The sequence below is a fragment of the Brachyistius frenatus genome, unplaced genomic scaffold (assembly GCF_029030835.1).
Source record: "Brachyistius frenatus isolate BFR_SWC_R1_liver_20210118 unplaced genomic scaffold, ASM2903083v1 Contig_87, whole genome shotgun sequence".
Lineage (NCBI taxonomy): Eukaryota > Metazoa > Chordata > Actinopteri > Embiotocidae > Brachyistius > Brachyistius frenatus.
In genome coordinates, this window is record NW_027210686.1 from 495,001 (window position 1) to 521,131 (window position 26,131).

A 26,131-nucleotide genomic window follows, 5' to 3' on the forward strand; every position below is an offset into this window, starting at 1 on the left:
TATCCTGTTGGTGTTGGTTCTGCCAAAACAGCTCCAAACCACCGAGGCATGAACTTAATCAGTAACATCTCCACAGCTGCAAGGCCCTAATGACCAATGGGCTTCTTGGATATGATTTTTTTTTTTAAATACAAGTCTTCTAGTCACTAACACTATACCGAAGCAATTCTTGAAAACGGCAACCAAACGAGGTCACACGCGTTTATCAAATACAACATTTCCCAAAATATTCCAACTCTACCAAATTTGATGCAATAGAAATGAAGCAAAGCCACGCTACATCCATTTTATTCATAGTAGCACCAGGTGGCATCTCGTGGGAAACAGCTGGAGAGGTTTGGTTTGCCTCGCTCCTCCACCCTCCCAAAATGGTGATGGCGTCTCTATTTTGAATAAAAGATTTATTCCACATCCAGCACGTTGAATACAAGACCCAACTGTTCACTTGCTGTCTTTTATATACCAGACCTTCACATGCATGCATGAAAATGAACATAAAACTGAGTGGTCACAATGTTTTAGGTCATTGGTGTATGCAGCATTTTGTACATTTTGAAAATGCAGACATACACTTTAGATTAAAAGAGAGATGAGACAAACCATCAGTGACCTTTATTACAAATTGTCAAATTCAGTAGTTTGATGTGTCAAGAATGATTTGTATCAGTGAAGGAAATTTCAAGTCATTTCTCAGGGTTTGTCTCTAAAAACAACATAACAATAATAATAATAATAAGCTGATGTATCCACTAATATACCACTAATTTAATTTGTACAACAACAGACTATTGTCACACATCAGCAGCCAATAGAAAGCATGCAGGTTACACACCGCAAGGTTCCGCATAGTTTAAAACCTTTATTTTTTATGTATCTATATGACCTTTTTTGTACTTTATATTTGTGTCGTTATTATTCTAGAAGGTATACCTACAAGAGACTAATACGAGCCATCAACCTTAATCTTTCTCGGGTTATAATGTGTCATTACATCCTGTTCGACTGATGGATATGTCGTACTTGAGTGTAAAAATATCCCGTGCGCACACACACACACACACACACACACACACACACACACACACACACACACACACACACACACACACACACACACACACACACACACACACACACACACACACACACACACACACTGTCTTTGTTTGAGCTTTAGTGTGAATTCCCGCAGGGCAGTGGGGCCTGTGAAAGACTCTTGGCAGGGAAGATGAGAGATGCTCTGACCTTTCACCAGCCATCGCTTCTCAGAGTTAGATAAGCGTGATCTCTGGAGTTTTATATGCTTCACGACATTGACACTTGTATGACTTGAAGCTGCACCTCAGGCAGTTTTTGGCTTGAAAAAAAATTATAATTTCTTATCACAACAGCAGTAACAGAAGAGAGGGACTTCTTTAATCTTTATAGTTTACACACAGTACAGAACACCTTCAGGATTAGTATGCCTGCTACACCCTGCTACTGTGTAAAAGTTAGAGCCAAAAAGCACACTGGAATAAATAACTAGTACACTGGATTTTTGCTTTTTATTTTTAATGAACATTTTCCAGCCTTAATGAGAGCTGAATTTGATAAGGTAGGAGTAATTGAAAAACAGACAGAAGAGTGTAATTTTAACACATTGAAACTGGTAACAGAAAATAGTGCCTGCAAATGTATCATAGTTCATTAAACATAGTATGCATGATTCTGCTATTTTTATTGTGAGCAGAAACAAAATCTGAAAATGAAGTCTGAAACTGTTTTTTGATTACATTTTATGCATAATATTCATCTACGAAAGTAAAAGTTAAAAAAACAAAAAAACAAAAACAAACAATGAAGTTAAAAACCAAACATCCATCTATACAGTATATATATATTTACAACATCCAGTATACTATAGTCTATCTGCAATACAGAAAGGAGCAACAGTGTATACTGTACTATAAATGTTAAAACTTATAAATGTAGAAATATTTGTATGGATAAAATTAATTTTGGAATATTGTATAATATATATATGTGCACAAAAATATTCATACTCATATGTTAATGTTAAGAATTATGTATATACAGAGCACACATCAAAAACCTGAAAGAATCCTGTAGCATGAACTAGAACATGATAATGCAAATAATAAAGCGTCATTCAGAGATTCATCTCAGTGGTTTGAATGTATCCTTTATTTGCCTTATTGATAATTCTGCTCACTTTTTTATTTCCAGTAGTAATTTTTAAGTTTAAAGTTTAAAACATAATTTTGGAGTCATTGGAGAAGTGGGGGAAATATAAAGAGAAGCTAAGAAGTTTTGATCCCTTCAAAAGCATATGTAGCCCTAACTAACCCTTTAAGATATGGATGCATTTCTTGTAGAAATATCATACTTTGCAAAATATGGCGCTTAATGTCTAATCCTCCAGAAGAGGATTAGTTTAAATATTGTTTGCAATCCTGTTTGCAGACTAAATGACTGCTCTCTTTCTTTGCAGGTTAAAGGTCAGTGAAGGCACCACTGGCACCAGTGAACAGAGATGATGTCCATGCAAAGTAAGTGTTCTGTCACCAGAACAGCCAGTTTGGATTTTCCACTCTATACATTTAAAGCACATATATTATGGGTATTGGTTACAGGACTAAAAATGACAGAACAAATACTCGCAGTATCAGCACAGGTAGTACATGAGCACAATAAAAATGGTATTTATTTTTTTTCTACTAGAACCAGCACCACTAACATCATAGTTATATAAGTGGCATTTAGTACTATTAGCTGCAGTATAGGAACAGCAGTTACTGTACAAGCAGTAGTGGTAGTTGTAGAGTTAGTAGTAGCAGTGGTAGTTGTGGAGTTAGTAATAGCAGTGGTAGTTGTAGAGTTAGTAGTAGCAATGGTAGTTGTAGAGTTAGTAATAACAGTGGTAGTTGTAGAGTTAGTAATAACATTGGTAGTTGTAGAGTTAGTAGTAGCAGTGGTAGTTGTAGAGTTAGCAGTGGTACCTGTATAGTTAGTAATATCAGTGGTAGTTGTAGAGTTAGTAATAATATTGGTAGTTGTAGAGTTAGTAGTAGTAGTAGTAGAGTTAGCAGTAGCAATGGTAGTTGTAGAGTTAGTAGTAGCAGTGGTAGTTGTAGAGTTAGCAGTGGTACCTGTATAGTTAGTAATATCAGTGGTAGTTGTAGAGTTAGTAATAACATTGGTAGTTGTAGAGTTAGTAGTAGTAGAGTTAGCAGTAGCAATGGTAGTTGTAGAGTTAGTAGTAGCAGTGGTAGTTGTAGAGTTATCAGTATCAATGGTAGTTGTAGAGTTAGTAGTAGTAGAGTTAGCAGTAGCAATGGTAGTTGCATAGTTAGTAATATCAGTGGTAGTTATAGAATTAGTAGTAGCAATGGTGGTTATAGAGTTAGTAATATCAGTGGTAGTTGTAGAGTTAGTGGTAGCAATGGTAGTTGTATAATTAGTAGTAGCAATTGTAGTTGTAGCGTTAGCAGTGGTAGTTGTATAGTTAGTAATATCAGTGGTAGTTGTAGAGTTAGTAATAGCAGTGGTAGTTGTAGAGTTAGTAGTAGCAATGGTAGTTGTATAATTAGTAGTAGCAATGATAGTTATAGAGTTAGTAATACCAGTGGTAGTTGTAGAGTTAGTGGTAGCAATGGTAGTTGTATAATTAGTAGTAGCAATGGTAGTTGTAGAGTTAGCAGTGGTAGTTGTATAGTTAGTAATATCAGTGGTAGTTGTCGAGTTAGTGGTAGCAATGGTAGTTGTAGAGTTAGTAGTAGCAGTGGTAGTTGTAGAGTTAGTAATATCAGTGGTAGTTGTCGAGTTAGTAGCAGCAATGGTAGTTGTAGAGTTAGTAGTAGCAGTGGTAGTTGTATAGTTAGTAATAGCAGTGGTAGTTGTAGAATTAGTAGTAGCAATGGTAGTTATAGAGTTAGTAATATCAGTGGTAGTTGTCGACTTAGTGGTAGCAATGGTAGTTGTAGAATTAGTAGTAGCAATGGTAGTTATAGAGTTAGTAATATCAGTGGTAGTTGTAGAGTTAGTAGTAGCAGTGGTAGTTGTATAATTAGTAGTAGCAATGGTAGTTGTAGAGTTAGCAGTGGTAGTTGTATAGTTAGTAGTAGCAATGGTAGTTGTAGAGTTAGCAGTGGTAGTTGTAGAGTTAGTAATACCAATTGTAGAATTAGTAGTAGCAATGGTAGTTATACCATGGCGGAGCATCTGTTAACAGAACCAGGATCAGAGGAGGGCGGAGCATCTGCCTCGACCGGTTGGGGTGGGTTGAGAGCAGAGAGAGAAAAGGACAGCATAGAGATCCAAAACTTGAACTGTTGGTGGGCCGACAATCACAGAGCAGAGACATGCAGCTCCATGACGGGACATCTGGAAAAGAAAGAACAGAAACTACGGAGAAACAGAAACAGGAGACTGAAACCTTGCCTTCCATAAATTATCACAGGGACTGTGTGATCGCTGATCTGTAAGATGGGTAAATTTAGAGCACTGGTGAGCAGTACTGCTGTGTTTTACTGAGACACGAACGTACCAGACTGTTGGGTTGAGCAGTGGAGCGTGCAGACAGAGGACAACAGAGCTGTAATAAGAAAAGAGAAGGTCGTACCATCTTCGTTAACTTAAAATGGTTTTACCCTTAATATATAAAGGTGATAGAGAGCAACTTTACCCCAGACATAGAGATGCAGGCCGTGAGGTTGGAGCCATACTATCTGTCTTCGGAGTTCTTTCACACCACAGTTGTTGTTTACATCCCATCGTCTGCGGTGGCATCGCACTCTTGTGGCGCCACTCTGCTGTCGCAGGATTACAGATCCAACTCCATCGTTCTTTCATGACAATCAGCGGACACTTCAACCTGTCCTCCTCTCCAAGATCCTGACTCACCTCACTGCGTATATCACATACTGTATATGCCATCGTGATGGAGGCATAAATTCACTAGTCACAGAATTAGTAGAGCAAAGTAGTAATTTTAGCAGCAACACAAGCAGCAGTAGCAGCATAACTGTCATCAGCAGCATTAGTATTGGTAGTAGTATCTAATACTAAGAGGTGTGTTATTCCTTGCAGTGAGTGAGGCAGATAGCGTGGTGAAGGTGGCAGAGTGGCAACAGACCTACTATGCCTCAGACTCTGGCATCCAATCAGGAGCCACCACGGTGCGGGATGACGAGAGCAGCACAGAGTACAGTGGCAGTAAGAAATACACAGGCATCACTGCAACCAGCACCACCCCTGCTCCAGCTGCATCCAACGCAGGGGGAGGAGGAGACACAGCAGCCGCTGGGCTAGAGAGCCCCACAGGTGAGACCTGCTACCAAACTTCATTTGGGTTCAGAAGTACGTGTTGTGGTTTCTTTGGTATATTCTCTACTTCTATCCTTGTTTCTCTCACAAATACTCAGTTTCATCATCTCATTCTTTGTCCCTTGCTGTATTTATCAGATGCGCAAACTTCATTGTCATACATTTCTGTCATACTATGATTCTTCTTCTTGCTAAAATAAATGAAATGATGTAACACAATGTAATATATCGGTCCCTTTGTTGGTTCAATATTTGCTTGTTTGTTTTCCTGGTGATCTATCGGACACACAAGTATACCAGACACCACTGAATGGATTTTGAGTCAACTTACTTAATACTCATGTGAAAAATAAAAACAACAACAACAAAAAGCCCTTTGATTGCCATAACTTTAACAATGTGCAAAACATTATGAAACCATTAAACACTAAGACAGCAAAGCTGGTTGTGAGTCGCTGCAGGAAACAGACCTTGCTTTCCATTTCCTGCCATTCATCTGTCTTCACTATGAAATCAACTTCCATGGTGCAAGATAATCCATCAGAGTAAGTATGAACAAAGTTTGTGTTTTATCCTCATTTCACTTTGTTACGCTCTGCTTCCCGCCAATCATCTGACACCCAGGGGAAGAAATAAAAGCCTCCACCAGGAAATAATCCCTCACAAACATGCTGCCGTAGAAACTTTCCTATCACACCTATGCTGTTGGTTGAGACAGCCAGCCGTTTCAAGCTCCGTTTGACACTGTAATGTTTGTACTTTTAATGGAAATTAACTTTCGGTTATGCACATTCGGTATGCTTAGTAAAATGTTGAAAATAAATAAGTGGGTTGTAAAACTTAGCTATAAATAAAGGTGGCACTTTTTACCCAGGAAACTCCTACATTTCTCACCTAGACACAATGGAATTAAAGTATAGTCTAATAATGTTGTGTATTTTCTCAAAAACAATGAATGTGTCCTGTATAAGAACCTATACGGTACATCCCTTGCTTTAGTTGTACAATTCTTACCCCAATCTCAAACTGGACTCTTCAAGACCACCCAATGGGAGACTCTAATAGCCAGCCAGGCGTCCAGCCAGGCGTCCAGCCAGGCGTCCAGCCAGGCGTCCAGCCAGGCGTCCAGCCAGGCGTCCAGCCAGGCGTCCAGCCAGGCGTCCAGCCAGGCGTCCAGCCAGGCGTCCAGCCAGGCGTCCAGCCAGGCGTCCAGCCAGGCGTCCAGCCAGAAGTCCAGTAGACCCGTCTGTCTACAGTGACTACAGACCGATTACCAAACTACCATTTACTTCCAAGGTCTTAGAAAAGGCTCCTTACAGCTTTTAGTAACTGTCTCAGATTACAGAATTTTTACCACAGAAACTACCACCAACTCTTGCTGAATGCAGATGCTGGGGACACTGAGGATCATGGTATCCTAGGTAACAGACTTGTATTAGTGTAGCTGATAAAGCATTGCAATTGCTTGCAGCATGTTTGCTAGATCACATTTGTATTTGTTTCGGTGGGAGATGGTGATGGTCACACAGTTGTATCTCTCTAAAAGCCCAATGAGACCTCTCTTGAGAAGGACTGGATGTCTTCAAGTTTTCTGGAGTTCAACTGTGACTGAACTGAGATTCTTGTTATTGGTCTAGAAAGTCTGCATGCACAGATGAAGCCATATCTCAGTGCAACAAACATCAAGCCTATGAAAAGATTCTCAACTTTGAATACCCCATTAACAAGCATGTTTTAAATAACTTCTTAAACCGTAAAACTGCACTACACAGTACATTTGTTTATGTACAAGTCTGTTGTTGAATGTATCCAGTTCTCCAACATCTGTTGTAAATGTAGATGAGCCCAAATAACTTGTTTTAACACTAAACTGACATAAAACCTTCAGCCTAATAGGGCCACAGGTTAAATAATTTGTTTTCTGCTTGTAAAAGTTAATGTATGCATTATACAAGGGGATGTATAATGGTCGATCAGCAGCCAAAGTATCATAATGTGTTGAGTGCAGGTTTTGCTCTTGTTCTCAGGAGGGCTTATATCACAATGTAAGTCTCTTATGACTCACATACTCTCACCTATAATATACCTGCAGTTATTACATTAATGAAAGCTTTAACTTGCATTTTTCTGGGTCAATCTATTTGAAGTATCACGTAGAAAAAGGAACTGTTTGATTTTCTTAATCGGCTTATTCGCACCATTATGTTCCCCCTGAGGTCCGAGGATTAGAGTCATGATGCCAAAACATATCAATGACGAAGATCAGAATTAGGATATTCCACAATTGTGAAAATACAGTTGTTGTCAAGAGCTCAGCCAACAATAAGCAACTCAGCCCTCTCTTAGTTTTGTGTCGGTCAGTTGTGCTTTGCCATAAAAGTTAGACACAAGACAGGTAGTTGAGCGTCACTTGAAATCCTCATTGATGTGCATGGCGCACAAATAAACACTTGAAAATGATACGATTATTAATTCAGCCTCATATTCAAATTAAAAAAGAAATCCTTTTCCTTGGCTAATGTTCCTTGAAGTCTTCTTACAGCTACATAAACTTGCCTCACCTCTGTTGTTAGGGTGGTGTGCTCTGCTCACTCTGCTGCTGCATGCCTGCTACTACAGTGTGTATGTGAATGCTGTTGAAGTGGGTCTAATTCTGGGTTGTGTTGTATAGTGGCAAGTAGCAAACGTCCTGGCACTTTATTTGCAAAGCAAAGTGGCAACAACATAATCTTCCTGAAAGTAGGGTGGTGAATGTGTGCTTTCTACTGTCGCTCCCACCACACCAATACTAGCAAGGACAAATTGTTCTCTGGAGTCACCACAGTAACTCAAGCTGTCACAGTTTACTTCCTGACTCTGTGTCTAAAATCACATACATCCCTTTGTACACTCACTTAAGTGTAAGTAAGTGTACTAACCCGTAAGAGTACTACTCTTTACGGGTTAGTACACATCTGTTGGCTTTGATTATTTGATCCAGAAATTCACGTGTTTTTCTGCCCTCTTTAACGCACACAATAAACATACTATTATATATATTTGCTTCTTTTTTTTTTTTTAAAGATAACCTAATAAGTCATTATTAAAGTGATTGTAAAAATAATTAAAGTTAAAATTATGTTTAAAGTAAAAACTTTGAACATAAAGTATTAAGTTACTTTTTAAGTGAAGGGTGCTTTTGAGTCAGTACCTGCAACAGTCAGTCACTCGCAGGTTGGCACCACACTGACATGTGCTTTTTATTGAATTTGTCAAGGATTTCTTTGAGGATCACTTTTGAGTTCTCTCAAGTCTTGGAAAATCAGCAGACCAACGCTGATGAGTGATACTCACATTCTAAACACTTAATTATATCTGTGCTTCCAGAAGTCTTTTCCAAAGACTGAATGAAGCTGTCTATCAAATCAGCAATGAAACTGTCAACATCAGTAAATGTCAGTCACAGAGAATCAAGAATAGAAATGAATGTGACTGCGTCTTTGTCTATGGTGCCACAAGTGGAGTGAGAATCTCCCCTCTCTGACACAAACATTTTGAAGTTGTATAAAAGTCCTGAACCCCAAATAATTCTGTTGTTAGAAGGATTCCAAGATTTTTTTTATTAGCGTGTTATGAAACCTGATGTTTTGTAGCTTCCGACATTGATGTTACAAGAATCAATGACACATTAACCATTCAGTGAAGTGCTTTTAGAAGGTGAATATTTGTGAGTGTTAAAGCCATGCTGCACCAAAAGACCAAACCACATTTTCAATTTCGAATGTTTTCACCCTTTTGCTTCAATTCCTACACGGCTGTCTCTTTCTGACCCTTTCAAAAGCAAAGCATATTTCCACCATAACGGGCTGCATTTAGTTTCAGTTAATTTAATATGCAATGAGGTTTGAGCTGCAGAGAACCATTTTTATTTAACTTTTTTTGTGGGGGTGGCACGGTGGTGCAGTGGTTAGCACTGTCACCTCACAGCAAAAAAGGTTCCGGGTTCGAATCCGGTCCTGGACCTTTCTGTGCGGAGTTTGCATGTTCTCCCTGTGCTTGCGTGGGTTCTCTCCGGGTTCTCCGGCTTCCTCCCATCATCCAAAAAACATGCACCTCAGGTCAGGTTACCTGGCGCCGCGCTAGTGACAGCCTGCTGCAGCATCTCCCCCCTGAGAGCCCCCCTGCTGTAGTGAAGACATTTTCCCTCGGGGATTAATAAAGTGTATAAAAAAAATTAGCTGAGCTGATCTATTTTGGGCAATAAACCTCCGGTGTTATTAAGAATACTAAAATCAGCAAACCCATATCGTTTAAAGTCGGGGAAGTATTGGCGAGGACAGGTTTACCAAGGGGACCAGGATGAACATGAACAGAAGAAGATGAAAAACTTTAGAGAGGAATCTGCAGTGTTGTTTTACAGCTGTGAGTCTGCACACACAAGGTAACATCCGTTTAAAAAGCTGATTTGTGATATTGCTTGACGACAGAAGTCACCTGAAAAAGTTGCATTTAACACAGATCACCTACAATCTGGTCCTCAATACAAAATCAAAGTCTCTGAGAAAATGTAAGTAAGCATTATCAGACTTGAGTAATATTAAAATGACCATATGGTCCGGACAAAGTAAGGGACACTGGAAGAAGCAATAATAAATGAATCATACCTAATGTTGGCCAACCATGGTCAAAGCTCTTATTGGCTATTGATCAAGCCAATTATCAGAAACCCCAAAGCTACTCCACACTGTTCCTGCTACGAGGTGTTCCAGTTTATCTAGTTCACCAGTTTTTATTTCCCCTTAATATGATATTAGCATATATCACCACATTAGCACATTTTATGGCTGTTTCTGTTCATTAGGGCAGAATTCATATGCACTCATGTTAAATCCACCTTACTATCATTTTACTGTGTGAAGCCTCCAACTGGTGGTACTATCACGGTTTGGGAATCAGTGGCCAATACATCCTAAATTCAGACAGCAAGAGTAATTATCCTGATCATTCATGCATAAACTTGTGTTCAGTGAGCATTTTTTATCATAGTGCAGGCAGTTTGTTATACTATAAAACCAACTAGAAATAAAAAAATGCAAAGGTTTACAAAGTGTTTTAATAATTACAAGAGTGGATGGGATTGGAAATGAATTTTAATCAACTATTGGAAGTTGGGCTAAGGATGGCTAACTTATCTAAGATGTCAATACAACTGCATGCTTGATTTATTGAAGCAGACTGAGGATGTTTTGTGTAGCACACTTTAAAAAAAAAGTGCATTTCTCCAAATTCTGAAGTAGGTTATTCCCACAAACACTTTAATTATCCTTCCACCTTCCCCTGATGAATTTAAGGCAGAAGTAACTGATGTTAACTCTAGCTGTTTATTGAATAAGGAACCATTATTATTGTTCAAAGGAAGGTGGGCTCTGCTGTAATGGTCAACTATTTGCTGTTTTTACCCTGTTTTTGTTTGTCTGGGCATCAGAGTGCTTTGGTATTTTTGGTGAGGGTGATGCTGCAGGCAACTCAGACAAATGGCCCTCAGTAATAAGCTACTTTTTGGTAGTATTTTGAAATAACAGTGTTAAAATAGTAAAAACTTGAAAAGTCAGGGATTTCGATTTTTTTTTTTTCCCCTTCCCTCTTTTGGGAGCATTTAGTTGTATCTTTGGCTCGGGCCTCCCTTTCCATTCCTCACATTTATGTCTACACGCTGCCAGCATACAGTGAGCATTGCAATGAAATAATCATTTCCACGTCAGTGCTGCATTATGTTACACTCTGCTTTCTGACACCCAAAGAAAATAACTGATGTGTCAGCGGAAGATAATCCCTCAACAAGACATGGTGTTTTAGACTTAATTATCACCTTTTCCTCTTTGGGCTTCAAATGTCTTTGTCAGCCGGTAAAACAGGAAATTTCAAGCTGTGTTTGAATCTGTAAAGAGATAGATTTTTTTTTCCCCTTATTTTAATAGTCAAGTAAATCTTACAAAAATCTATTCCACACCGCATCTCCTCGAATGGGACAAGTCATGTTTTAGTGGTTTACATTTTTTCATGTATTTTCCCTGTATTATCCTGTTCTGGCAGTCGCCATTCCATGTGAGGTCAGTGCCAGTTAGGAGGCTCACTGCACTCCTGTACAGAAAAGATTTGGCTGTATACTAATGAACATCTGGATGTTCACCTGAACAACCACCTAAGGCCAGTACAGCGAAGCAGGTTCAACAAACTCACATTACCCAGGACATCTTTCTGTTTTCTGTTTTAATTCAATTCAACTTTATTTATATAGCACCAAATCACAACAGAGGCTATTTCATGGAACTTAACACATTACAGTCCTTACAGCAAGAGTTTACAATATTATACAGAGAAACCAACAATTCAACAATTCCCACATAAGCTAGGAGGGAAAAAAAACTCCTCTTTAAGGGAGAAAAACCTCCAACAGAGGGAAGAAAAACTCTCTTTAGCAGGAAGAAACCTCCAACAGAACCAGGATCAGAGGTGGGCGGAGCATCTGTTCACAGAACCGGGATCAGAGGTGGGCGGAGCATCTGTTAACAGAACCAGGATCAGAGGGGGGCGGAGCATCTGTTAACAGAACCAGGATCAGAGGTGGGCGGAGCATCTGTTGACAGAACCAGGATCAGAGGTGGGCGGAGCATCTGTTAACAGAACCGGGCTCAGAGGTGGGCGGAGCATCTGTTCACAGAACCGGGATCAGAGGTGGGCGGAGCATCTGTTAACAGAACCAGGATCAGAGGTGGACAGAGCATCTGTTCACAGAACCGGGATCAGAGGTGGGCGGAGCATCTGTTAACAGAACCGGGATCAGAGGGGGCAGAGCATCTGTTAACAGAACCAGGATCAGAGGGGGGCGGAGCATCTGTTAACAGAACCAGGATCAGAGGTGGGCGGAGCATCTGTTGACAGAACCAGGATCAGAGGTGGGCGGAGCATCTGTTGACAGAACCAGGATCAGAGGTGGGCGGAGCATCTGCCTCCACCGGTTGGGGTGAGAGGAGAGCAGAGAGAGAAAAGGACAGAATAGAGATAGAAGAGAAGAACTGTTGGTGGAGATGACAATCACAGAGCAGAGACATGCAGCTCCATGACGGGACATCTGGAAAAGAAAGAACAGAAACTACACGAGCGAAGGAACTGAATGGAGACAACAGATAATAATAAGAAACTATGGGAGAGAAGAAGATGGTGAGGTATGAGTCAGTTAAAGAGTAGGAGGAAAGAAAAGAAGCTCAGCATGTAACGAGGTCCTCCAGCAGCCTCGGCCTATAACAGCATAACTAAGGGTTGGTTCAGGTCTACCTGAGCCAGCCCTAACTATAGGCTTCATCAAGAAGGAACGTTTTGAGTCTAATCTGAAAGCTAGAGAGGGTTTCTGCCCCTCCAACACAAACTGGGAGCTGGTAACAAAACCTAACGAGTGAGATCACTAAACAGTCACACAAAGGTCAACGCAGGGTTTCCCAATCCAGCTACGAGCGCATTCACATACAGGAGGCGATTGCAGCGTCTGACCAATCACAAACATGGATAGGTTTGCTCTGCAGCATAAGTTACCATGGTGATGTATCCCGGTAAGACGTGAACAAGCTTCATAGTACTTAAAATCCAGAGTTAAACCTGAAATAACCTCGATAAACGCATAACCCGCTTCGTAGTACAGGCTTCTGATGTGCTACACAATATTTCAGAGAGTGTAATATCGTTAGAAGTGATGCTGTAAGGAAAATAATATTCGCCCCCTCCTTGGAACTCAACAAATTCCCATTCAAGTTGGGAGATAAAACGGATTGGTTGTGCTGCATTTTGTCGCAAATCCTGCTGAGATTATCCATGAAAACTGCTGTGGCTGTCTGCCTTTATTGTTCCATCCAAACTATTTGTGGGTGAGCCGAGATACGACAGGTTATTTTAAACCTTAAGGACACAGTTGAGCTTGTTGTATCCCCGATGCAGACAGAGGAGACCATTTGCTTTGCTTTCCAGACACTTTCTAATCATCACTTCCCCCTGAGGAAAGGCTTATTCCAAAACACCAATTTCTCCAGTGCTGTCTGCAACTGATACAGGTATGGGACCTGTATCAGGTCCTTGAAGTTGGAAGCCTAACATCTTTTTTAAGCATGCTGTCAGAAATACCCATAGCATTGTGCTCTGCCAGTTTTGCACCTTTGTTTTGGAACATTGATCAAGTTTCTTTTTTATTTTTTGTATGTTTTGACCAACAAATGACGAAATCATGAAGAGTAGATTTAAAAGACATTGGCCATAAAGAATAAAAATGCACTTGTACGTCAGGCTCAGACAACATGAAGGGAACCACAACACTTACTATCACGTGGGATTAAAAAGCATCTTGAGTGACCTCTTCCAATTGGATCTCACTTCCCTGCTCAAATCTGTGTTTATGCAAATATACACACATCACTTAAATATAAATGTAAACATGTAAATAATAATAATTTAACCAAATGAGTCATCCTTGCTTACTTTACCACCAATTAGCCTATTCATGATGTATTTCACATCTGTAATTTATTACTGTCAATTATTCTACCAAGTTATGCTGTCATACATAATTTGAAGTGTTTTTTTTTTTAAAATAAAAATACAATAAATTATTCTATGTCCTAACTGCACCTCTGTTTTATATTTCAATTCCACTTTGTTTGTGAATTTAATTCAGTGATTTAAGAGCACTAAACTCCGATTGTTTACTTTTATATTTTGGTCTCTAAATACAAAACAAAAGATAACACTGATTCCTAAAAGTCATTATGTGGGGAAATGTTTGAACTCAGGCTGCGGTTATTTCATCCTGCGAGCGGGTTTGAAAGGGTTGGGCTGTGGTGGATATAAAACCTACCAGTTCAGTTTTCAGCTAAACTGCAGGATATTTTTCTATTGGATATTATTTCTGTTGCCTACACAGAGGATGTCAGTTGAGTAGCTGGTCTTTTAGTGTGGCCAAGGATACATTTTCATATCCACAGCTAAAAGCATGTGTCCATACGCAGTTAGACCACCTCTGAATGTGGTTTGAGCAAATAAGAACCCAGCATGCGCTCACACCCACATTTTAGAGCTGTCCATTTGTCATCAGGTCACCTAAGACGTATTTTAACGGCAGGTGTGAATCCCATAACCACTAGTCATGGGACATCAACATGTTTAGTGTCAAACATACTGGCAAGATATTGATGTTAATATTAATATTAGTCAATTCTTTAATAACTCGTATTATTTTTCATATTACTTATTTGGTAGATATTCACTCAGCTTAGACTATACAGGAAAATGCTAGTGTTGCTATGGAGCCAGTACGATAACTGTGGGCTAAAACCTACTTGCAGAGAAATGTTCAAACCCCTTTTAGGCCGAGACTAAAATGGTTGAATTCACTATCATCAGTTCGGAGATTATTAAATCATCTATCAAGCAATTATTCCTCTTTAGGCTTGACTACAAAATATCATTCATGATGATAGAACCTGAGGCTCAACAAGAAATATCATCCACACCTCCCCCCAAACCCCCATTAAAAATCACCCTCCAGGTTTAGCAGCAGATGGTTACAGCCTTAGTTAACTCAAGCAATTACTCTGCTTCTTCGTGTTGTAACATTAACATACATGAATATATACTTATCATCCTTATTAGCTGCAACAAGTTCTGCATGTAAAAGGTTCAAATACTGTTTGGGTCCACTTTGCATTTCACGGGTCTACAATCATCAGCAGAGCAAGCACATGTCTCTCAGTGTTTGTTTTGAAATGACACTCTGGATGAAGTGCAGCCAACCGGCAGAACTGTTGATCAGTCAACTACTTTTGTTGAGTTTGACAAGTCTATTAAATGAATTGCCACAAAATTTCATGCAAAAAAATGATGGTTTACAGATAATGTATCCTTCCTTAAACTTTAGACTTTTCCTTTAACACTTCCATGAAGTTCTGAGTATTATATATATATTGTAATATATCCAACAGTTCGTTGGATATATTACAATGCAGATTTGTGAAAAAATGAATTATAATTAAATTTAGACTAGTCTAGATCGAGTTTTGTTGGTTTTGGTCAGATTTGATAATCTTGCTTGTGTCACAAAAACTTTTGGCCGCAAATGAAAAACCTCTGGTTGCGGCTTGAGTTGGATGTAGTGGTAAGGACATACTTTCATGGAGGAGATATGTTTTTATTGGTTTGACGGCTGACAGTAAAATACTGTATTGAGGTCAGTTTATGTTATTTTGCCCTGTTTTATTTAAATGCTTTGAATTATGCCAGCGTGTCTTTCACTTTGGTTATATTTCACGTTGTCAATGCCATCAGCATGCCGATCCCTTCAACGTGATACACAGTAGTAGATATTGTTTCCTCTGTCGCCGGATGAAGAGCAGCATGTCGGTATAATGTGCCGCTGTTGGGAAACGTTTTGTGCCGTTAGAAAATGAGCCGCTATGTCACTGAAAAGATCTGCACCACTTGTGGAAAACTCCAATTGTAAAGTCATTAACTTCAACTTCCTCAGAAGCAATATGTGCCGGTGATAATACGAGCAGCATATCAAGGTATATCCAGCTGAACGGATCTGCATACGAATGGCATCGACAGCGCGGAATATATTTAAAGTCAAAGTCGTGCTGCCTCATTTTAAAGCATTTCAATAGAAAAGAGAAATGTAACGTAAACAGACCTCCATGTAGTTCAACTCAGTGTTCTGTTGTCGGAGGGAGCGAGGTGTAGGCCGTGTGGATCCAAGTCAAACCCACCAATAGAAACTCCTGTCTCAGCCATGAGTGCATGTCCCGCCACTACATCTAACTCAACCGGCAACCAAAAGTTTATAACTTGCAACCAAAAACTGAAATTGCATTCAAAATGTTTTATAACACTAAGAGTCTAGTTTCATAAGAAAAACTCCTATATTTTTACTTACAGTCTTTATTTTTAAATGCAGTGCGAGGTGCATAATAAAGACACAAAAATATCTAGCACCTAGTAGATCAATCTTTTTGTTGATTTTTTTTAGTGCTGTAACTTGTTGCCCAAAAACTGCCATATTAATTGCACTGGAAAGCCTTATGTATTAGAGTCGCCTACAGAAACGTTATCTCTCAAAGGGTCTTCAGTTGTGTGTGTTATCTGACGTCATAATGACGATGCTTACAGGTTCAGTGGTTCCTGAAACAAAAAACCGTCATACAGCAGAAGTTCCCAGAGGAAGATAACTGTCTCTAAACTACTTCTCAGGAGAATAAAACAAGGCAAAACATTTAGGGTGGGCATAACATTTCCAGCATTTCACAATGGATGATGGAAAAAGTCCTGTTTTTGTGGCAGTAACAGAAGTTAACAGGAGACAGAAGGATACCACGGTGTTTCAAACCCAAAGTGAAGCATGGTGGTAGGAATACTGAGGACGGCTGTAGGGAGGAGGATTTTACTGCAGCAGAATAATGAGCCAAAACACACCTCAAAGCTTTGAACAACTGTTTAAAGATCAAAGAAGACCAAGAGTGCTGACTGTCATGGACTTCCCTCCACAGTCACAGGACCTCGACACCACTGAACATTTATGGAGTGCTTGAAGACTGAGAAGGAAATGCTCTATAAAAGATGCAGACATGGACAGTAGATGAGCAGAGTTCTGCTTATCGCTACTGCTTTCAGTGTTTGTATAGGTAGATGTGTTCACATGTTTACTGTCCCCTGCAGACATGGGCTGATGACACACACACACACACACACACACACACACACACACACACACACACACACACACACACACACACACACACACACACACACACACACACACACACACACACACACACACACACACACACATGCAGAGACAGAGAGAGTCTCTCATTCTGTCTCTCCATCTCCCTCCCTCAGATTTAGAAGCCCAGTACTCACTAACCCGGGCTCAGCGCGTCAGGGCTGCCATGTTTCCAGAGACCCTGGTGGAGGGGGAGGCAGCCATGCCTGTCCAGTCAGACCCTTCTCAGCAGAGCAACGTGCAAAGACTAGCTGAACCCTCCCAGCTGCTAAAGACGGCCATCGTCCACCTGATCAACTACCAGGATGATGCCGAGCTCGCCACCAGGGCGGTGCCAGAGCTCACCAAGCTGCTGGCAGACGACGATCCGGTACGCCGCTGTCACACTGCTTACTAAGGACTTGTTCAGTTAGCGTTCAGACACACATGTCCTGTTTTACAACTATTCTCTCTATTGTCTAGGTTGTGGTAAACAAGGCGGCCATGATTGTCAATCAACTGACCCGCAAGGAGGCCAGTCGCCGGGTGCTGGTGCAGTCTCCGGCCATGGTGGGTGCCGTGGTGCGTGCCATGACAACAGCAGCTGACATGGAGACGGCTCGTTGCGCAGCCAGCGTGCTCCACAGCCTGTCACACCAGAGGGAGGGGCTGCTGGCCATATTCAAGTCTGGAGGGATACCAGCACTGGTCCGCATGCTGAGGTACAAATACTTGGATTACAGTAAATTACATTATTATTTTAAACAATTTTGACTTACCAGGAGTTGTGCTAAACATGGTGTCATTACATTAAAAACAGTTCTTTATGTTCTGGGGGTGTAAATACACTGATGATCCAAAACACTGCTGCCGACACACCTTCGACCGGCCTTGTGATGGACGTCTGCAGGTGTCTTGCTGTATTGTGTATGAAGACGTTCGCAACAGATCTTTTAAGTCCTTTAAATTGTGGGTTGGAGATATCATGGATGAGATTTGTTCCAGCACGTTTTAACAACCTGTTCACGGTGTGTCCCATAATCTGTGCATAATGATTTGTCTTTATACCTACCCATTTCACTTTGTTATTTGAAGCATCATCAGTTGTCATGGCTACCAGTTTGTGCTATCATAATCCAAACACAAACACTGAATTTGACTGAGCTTTTACGTTCTCTTACTGAATCTATGCATGAGTATAGTTGACATACATCAAAACAATAATGAAACCAAAAACTAAATTAAGTGTGTTACAAGTTAATCGAGGCTTGGTCATATTATTTTGCTTCATTGCTTCAACGAAATATAGATAACCATAATAGAACAAATAAAACCTTCATACACAGTGGAAGAAAGGATAGTTCAAAAGCAGCTGAGCAAACTTTTACAGTTTGAGCTATACTAGGAGATGAAACTTGAATTTCTTTGAGACTGGCTTTTGGCCTCCGACATGACAACAAGAGGTCAACGGAAAATTGTAGTGGATGAGGCGACAAACTCGCCTTCCATTTTAGCACCAAATATGGGGCCTTTACAATTCCAGGCAGGGCTGCAGAGTTAATCCCTTATACTGAGGCTTAACTGAGGAGGATAATTCACACTCATAATTGATTCTGGGGCTTAATTCAAACAGAAAATGAAAGAAAATTGAATAAAAAATGAAAACTAAAACAGCTTCACAGAGAGCAGCCTGTTTGGTGTGCGTGATTTACATTAATTAAATCAACATGCAGCTTTTCTTTCTCCGTCCCTCTTCACCGCTGTCTGTTGATACATGCTCACTCACCCTTGCCCTCCTTATCTTTTATTTTTTCAGGAGGTTAGGGTTTCTTCTTTGCCTCTGTCGCCCTCTGCAACCTCCGGTATAATGAAGTCTTTACACTTCTGTGTGTGTGTGTGTGGTATTAGGCAGTAATCTGGTTAGACACAGGAAACAGACAATAATATCAGAAAACTCCTCTCTCTCTTTCTTCAATAAAATGTAAATTTACAGGATCCTTCTTCTAACAGGGTTCATGTGTGATCTGTGGTGAAAAGCTGAACATCAGTTCAAATGAGCTTTATTGTCATAGTAATAGATTTACATATTTGGTCTTTTCTTTGTGGGGGAAATTTATCTCTTTCTTCCTTCCTCATTTTGTTAACTGTATTTTAATGTATTGTGAATTAACCCATAATACAATGGGTTAAATCTTATGTAAATTAATGTTGCAAATTTCTCAAAAATCCCAAACTAAAATCTCCTATATAAAAACACACCACTTTAAGGATCCACAATCCACACTGCCCGTCAGGACAAAATGAGGCAATTACGTCCCAGGAATAGTCTTTAAAGTCTTCTGGAGAGATGGAAAATATGACAGGAAGGGCGACCATGTCAGCAGCAATTCATGAAGCCATTGTGGTAGAGTGGCTACACAATAACCACTCTGGGTAAATTGGTCTTCTCTGTCCTCAAATGAGCTTCCTGTGTCCTTTAGGTGGACTGCTGAGTCCTGACCTGAGGAGTTGGCGTTCCTGTGTTGTGCCATTCACTTTTGATACAACTGCATGCACTACATTGCTTATGCCTGTGTGTTTCGTCCTTTGTGTAGACGAACCTCTTCCTCAGAGTGTCACGGGGAATGAAATGTACAGGGATGCAATGTTTGTTGAAAATCCTCCAAAGAGATTAAAAGCCTGGGACTTCCCTTTAGTCCGTTAGAACCTCAAGCAAATCCAGCCGCCTTAAGATAACACGTTCCCCTGGATTCACCAGGCACAGGTCATTGATGAAATGTCTTTAATGCTGTTTTTTTCCGTTCTACTCACAGCTGGGAGTGTTTGAAAAGCAGACAGTTTTGTCTGCCCCATTTTGTTAACTTGCTGATTTGGGATTTTTTTTTTTCCTCAAATTTTGTGCTTCTAGCTTGGGCAGGTACGCTATGTTGTTATTTCCCACTATGCTGTGCTGTAGCCTACAGATAAAGTTAATACAGTGGAGTCCAGTTATGAATGACATGGTATGAAGATTTGTGGCTTTGTTTTAGTTTTTAAAAAAAACATCTGTCCTCTCGTTCCTTTGTATCCTCTGTGTTGTTCACATGTCCGTTAGGAGAACACATTACTTCACCTATGTGAACGACTGCGTGAACAGACATTGATGTAGTGATGTGATATAGAGCCAGGAATCTGTACACGGTGTTACATTTTTAAAATTGGATGCACTATGCCGTTCATGTGTCTGACCACCTGCCTGTCTGATCTGCTCTGTGCAGCTTAACGTGACTTGTCAAAAGTAGGTGCATATTTTTAGAGGAGTGGATTGGAGAGACACGTCAGGGACACTTCTGAAACATGCTGCTGTGCATCTGGTGGCCGTCACAAGTGTTGTCTGTAGTGGCCATGATCAGTTCCAGCGCCACGTCGCAGCTGGAACAGGACAGAACCGGCCCCAGTGGAATCCTGCCTTTAGAAATAGGGTGACCTAGATAACTTGGAAATCTTCACAAACACAAATCCAACAGTAACATAAACTTTCCACTAAAAACTACTAATACTGACCTCGTGATGGCACTGCAGGTAAACATAAGGAATCAAAAAAACCTTGACACAATTACCAGGGTGGTGTACTGACCAATTATACTGCTATTACCAGAATCATTCTTTCCATTTTCAAAGCTAGATTTAAAACATACCCCTTTTGTGCGTCCTATAATCAGGAATAATACATTTAGATCTGACACCAGTCACACTATACTTCCCATACACCATGTCAGGCAACCACTCTGTTTACCTCAACTCTTTTTGATTTCCTTAAAGACCTCAGAGAATTTCTTTATGTAATTAGGTGGTGGATCATTCAGACACTGAGATAATGTTATATATGTATAACATTATATATATATATTTGCCTCACCATAGCCTATAATTACACAAACGCAGTGAAGGGACACAGTACACTCACTTTGTGTTTTCTCTTACATACTGTCTTCCAGCCTTTAACCTGTAACATAAACAACAGCCATAATTTACATATATTTTTTATGTTACATGTATCATCTTGTATGTATCATTTAAGTTTGTATGCATCATTCATATATGCTGCATTTTACTTAACTGATGTGGGTATGAAGTCATCTGCTTTTTTCTGATTCTCTTTTCTCTCCTTTACTGAGTTCTGCTCAAAATTCATTCCTGTAAAATGGAACTTTTTCTTTGCCACTGTCAACTTAGTCCTGTTCTAGGTGGTTCAGACTGTAGGTTCTGTAAAGTGTCCTGTTCTAGGTGGTTCAGACTGTAGGTTATGTAAAGTGTCCTGTTCTAGGTGGTTCAGACTGTAGGTTATGTAAAGTGTCCTGTTCTGGGTGGTTCAGACTGTAGGTTCTGTAAAGTGTCCTGTTCTAGGTGGTTCAGACTGTAGGTTCTGTAAAGTGTCCTGTTCTGGGTGGTTCAGACTGTAGGTTCTGTAAAGTGTCCTGTTCTAGGTGGTTCAGACTGTAGGTTCTGTAAAGTGTCCTGTTCTGGGTGGTTCAGACTGTAGGTTCTGTAAAGTGTTCTGGGTGGTTCAGACTGTAGGTTCTGTAAAGTGTCCTGTTCTAGGTGGTTCAGACTGTAGGTTCTGTAAAGTGTCCTGTTCTGGGTGGTTCAGGCTGTAGGTTCTGTAAAGTGTCCTGTTCTAGGTGGTTCAGACTGTAGGTTCTGTAAAGTGTCCTGTTCTAGGTGGTTCAGACTGTAGGTTCTGTAAAGTGTCCTGTTCTAGGTGGTTCAGACTGTAGGTTCTGTAAAGTGTCCTGTTCTGGGTGGTTCAGACTGTAGGTTCTGTAAAGTGTCCTGTTCTGGGTGGTTCAGACTGTAGGTTCTGTAAAGTGTCCTGTTCTAGGTGGTTCAGACTGTAGGTTCTGTAAAGTGTCCTGTTCTAGGTGGTTCAGGCTGTAGGTTCTGTAAAGTGTCCTGTTCTGGGTGGTTCAGACTGTAGGTTCTGTAAAGTGTCCTGTTCTAGGTGGTTCAGACTGTAGGTTCTGTAAAGTGTCCTGTTCTGTGTGGTTCAGACTGTAGGTTCTGTAAAGTGTCCTGTTCTAGGTGGTTCAGGCTGTAGGTTCTGTAAAGTGTCCTGTTCTAGGTGGTTCAGGCTGTAAAGTGTCCTGTTCTGGGTGGTTCAGGCTGTAAGTGTCCTGTTCTGGGTGGTTCAGACTGTAGGTTCTGTAAAGTGTCCTGTTCTAGGTGGTTCAGACTGTAGGTTCTGTAAAGTGTCCTGTTCTGGGTGGTTCAGACTGTAGGTTCTGTAAAGTGTCCTGTTCTGGGTGGTTCAGGCTGTAGGTTCTGTAAAGTGTCCTGTTCTGGGTGGTTCAGGCTGTAGGTTCTGTAAAGTGTCCTGTTCTGGGTGGTTCAGACTGTAGGTTCTGTAAAGTGTCCTGTTCTAGGTGGTTCAGACTGTAGGTTCTGTAAAGTGTCCTGTTCTAGGTGGTTCAGACTGTAGGTTCTGTAAAGTGTCCTGTTCTAGGTGGTTCAGGCTGTAGGTTCTGTAAAGTGTCCTGTTCTAGGTGGTTCAGACTGTAGGTTCTGTAAAGTGTCCTGTTCTAGGTGGTTCAGACTGTAGGTTCTGTAAAGTGTCCTGTTCTAGGTGGTTCAGACTGTAGGTTCTGTAAAGTGTCCTGTTCTAGGTGGTTCAGGCTGTAGGTTCTGTAAAGTGTCCTGTTCTAGGTGGTTCAGACTGTAGGTTCTGTAAAGTGTCTTTAGATCATTGTGATTGTTACTGGTTCTATAATGGAAAATTGAATTGAATTGAACTGAACTGATTGAATTGTACTTGCATGATTTTGTACATGAATCCTTTGAATCAATGTTTCCTGGCTTTTTGTCGTCTCGGTGCTAAAAGCCTGAAAAGCAAGAAAAATGAGGCTGGTGTTCAAAGGGTTAAAAGACTGCAATGCCCTTTTCGGACTTTATAAATTGCATGTATAAACAGCTGGACTTGTGCAAAGTGGACTTTTAGATTTATATGTTCAAAAGGTTGCTGATCCATAAAATAATATCTGAGTGATTGCTTCAGCAGGTGCTGACATTTCCAGGTATTTTACCAGGAAACATGCTCACACACACTTGCCTTCATTTGCTCACAGAGCTGCCAGGAAGTAACAGAAACTAGAAAAGCTCCCCACATCATGTCCCACAGATTTGTTTAGAATGAGACATTGGAGCCTGATTGAGGTCAGTAAAGATCACAGATTACCTAATGCTCCTTGAAATTAGTTTTCTTTTTTGAAATATGTCCGTTTCTCTCTCTTTCTCCTTCTATTGCATTGTACAGTTCGCCGGTGGAATCAGTCTTATTTTATGCCATCACCACCCTCCACAACCTGCTGCTGCATCAAGAAGGAGCCAAGATGGCTGTGCGTCTTGCCGACGGCCTTCAGAGGATGGTTCCTTTACTAAAAAAGAGCAATCCAAAGTTCCTGGCCATCACCACAGACTGTCTGCAACTGCTGTCCTATGGAAACCAGGAGAGCAAGGTGAGGACAGGATCCTGACATTGGGAGGGAGATTCTTATTTTCATGCACTTTTTTTTATTATGCAGTTAACACCTCCTATTTCCTGTTTCTTTTCAGTTGATCATTCTAGCCAATGGGGGCCCAGATGGTCTGGTGTTCATCATGAGGAACTACAACTATGAAAAGCTGCTTTGGACCACCAGCCGTGTTCTCAAAGTGCTCTCCGTCTGTCCCAGCAACAAACCAGCAATCGTAGAAGCTGGTACGTTGAGCATGAATGTAGAAGATTCAGCGTAGATGTTTGAATTGTTTCTAACTGTAAGTTCATTCTGTGCTCAGGGGGTATGCAGGCTTTGGGCCAACACCTTACAGGGTCCAGCCAGCGTCTGATCCAGAACTGTCTGTGGACACTCCGCAACCTGTCAGACGCTGCAACCAAACAGGTACTGATTCACCAGCTCCGGATGTTGCTGTATTTCAAAGAAAAAAGATGTTAGAGAGTAACAGATGATAATTAACATATTCGTTTATGGTGTCATAAAGTCACAGCTGTATTTATAAATATAAAAATAAATACTTGCTGCTGATTGGTCGATTGAATATGCCCTTCCTTCCTTGCCTCCTGCCCCGCCCAAATAAAGTTTAACTTCATGTCGCCCAGCAGCTGCAGTCTTGACTGTCTTGGACTTTCCAGAACACTCCCTAAATGCATATTTTCTACATAAAACAAATGATTGGTATCTGCCACAGACTGTATCTAAAAGTGTTCGTAGCCTCCGGGTCTGAAAAATTAGGCAGATGCAGAAGTGTCTTAAGCTGCAATACCACCAAGTGCCAGTAGAGGTCGGCTCCAAAAAGCCTCGGGCTCCATAGACGACCATTCAACTTTCCATGAAATTTGAAGTCAACGCATTTTTTCCAAGAGTTATCTCGGTTTTGTTAGCTAAAGTCACTCCTTCTTAACAGTTTTCTGGTCTGAAAATAACCGAATCATTATTTTTTTTAAAAAGCCTCAAAAAGACCTGTTTTTGGGGCGTGTCTGTCTGATTGACAGGCCTGTGGTGCAGTCAGGTTACAGCTATCGTTGGGCGGGACATCAGGTTTCCAATCAGATCAGTCAGATCCACCGCTCGCTTCCTAGCAGTTCTTCCATATATGGTCACTTCTGGCACCAAACCGCTCCAATATCCAAACTGAAAGCTTCATAACCGCCATTGGATGACGTCACTGTCGTTGCCGCTTGGTATTTACTAGTTGTTTAGCAAACTACCAACATATCATTTGTTTCCCCTTAGATTGCTATTAGTGCACGAGCTACAACATTAGTATGAACTTACTACAACATAATTAAATTTGCTTTTGAATCAATTTTGTCAGACAGTTAAAATAAGAATCTGAGACTGTCTGTGGCAAGAAAAGGCACTTTTAGTGGACGTACACTGATAAGGCACAAATGCCCCAGTGTATTACATTGCAGCATGTTTTGTGGCTGCCAGTCAAAGCGCTCTTGCACAATACTGAACCCATTTCAAAAATTGTTATCCCAATTAGTCATCCAAACCTGAAATGGGGAAAAAAAGAGTCCATGCTGAAAAATACAGAAGTTTCTCTTTGGGGAAAGATGCATCATTTTGGAAATTGTAAAAGGTTTCTGGTACTGGTTGTAAAACTGTTTATGTGAACCTGCTAAGCTAACGCTGCTGTGATGTTGTGATTGGTCCTCCCTCCCTGTCTGTGTCCACTGGTTGCTCGCTGTAGGAGGGGCTAGACGGTCTGCTGCAGATACTGGTCACCCAGCTGGGATCAGACGAAGTCAACATGTTGACCTGCGCCACAGGGATCCTGTCCAACCTCACCTGCAATAACTCACGCAACAAGGTAAACGTAATGAGGTGGCTCATAGTATGTGGACATGTGAACAGTTCATCTATGTGATAACCAAACTTCTGATATTGTTCTATTCTTTTAACAGGGGAAGGGAAAGCAGAGAATTAAATGTATATTTATCATTCTGAATTAAATAGAATAATGTCTGTTAAACTCCCAAAGCTCTGTCATCATTGTGAGATACTGTCAAAGTTTTGGGAGCCTTTGTTATAATTTTGAGTCGTTTGCTCACCGAGTCCAAGGTATGAAGCAATAATGAGATTTATTATTTTCCTAAATGTATTTTCCTAAAAAAAAAAAAAAAAGATCCACTCTTGCCTTTTAATTAATTTAATGCCGTTCTATTCACTGGGCTGTATTGGCAGGCAAAAAGTTTCAAGAACAATGTTGCCAGAGCTTCAAAATGCAGTTTGTTCAAATATTGTTGGACAATGACATTAATATAATTTTTTACACATTAGTTCTTGTTGTCCTGCATCCTGCATATTTTTAAATGTTCTATTATATCTGTTTTTATGTGAAATACTGCATGTAATTATCTTGCTGTGAAGGACTTCATAAAGTTTATTATTATTATTATTATTATTATTACGATATCTGGACTTGTGGAAGAAAATCTAATTCTGCTGACTGACAGCAGCCACATCATTATTAGCCACAGTTTTGACT

At 40.5% G+C, this 26,131-nt stretch overlaps 2 protein-coding genes across 4 annotated transcripts in view; one reads left to right on the forward strand and one right to left on the reverse strand.

Annotated features, from left to right (window-relative positions):
• LOC138627514 (junction plakoglobin-like) overlaps positions 1-26,131 on the forward strand; it is a 112,265-nt gene that overhangs the window by 66,265 nt on the left and 19,869 nt on the right. For 2 of the 3 annotated variants that reach the window (XM_069709903.1, XM_069709902.1), the window contains 8 exons: positions 2,495-2,552; positions 5,092-5,325; positions 17,242-17,495; positions 17,588-17,826; positions 23,394-23,595; positions 23,693-23,837; positions 23,915-24,018; positions 25,334-25,453. In XM_069709903.1, the coding sequence (XP_069566004.1) occupies positions 2,537-2,552; positions 5,092-5,325; positions 17,242-17,495; positions 17,588-17,826; positions 23,394-23,595; positions 23,693-23,837; positions 23,915-24,018; positions 25,334-25,453 (1,314 nt within the window). In that variant the 5' untranslated portion in view covers positions 2,495-2,536. The remainder of the gene's footprint in view (positions 1-2,494; positions 2,553-5,091; positions 5,326-17,241; positions 17,496-17,587; positions 17,827-23,393; positions 23,596-23,692; positions 23,838-23,914; positions 24,019-25,333; positions 25,454-26,131) is intronic. The other variant, XM_069709905.1, reaches the window with a different exon arrangement.
• LOC138627551 (uncharacterized) lies at positions 2,631-4,377 on the reverse strand. The gene is made up of 2 exons (XM_069709963.1): positions 3,003-4,377; positions 2,631-2,638 (listed from the first exon to the last, which is right to left on the reverse strand). The coding sequence occupies exons 1-2, from the start codon at positions 4,222-4,224 to the stop codon at positions 2,631-2,633; spliced, it is 1,230 nt and encodes a 409-aa protein (XP_069566064.1). The 5' UTR covers positions 4,225-4,377.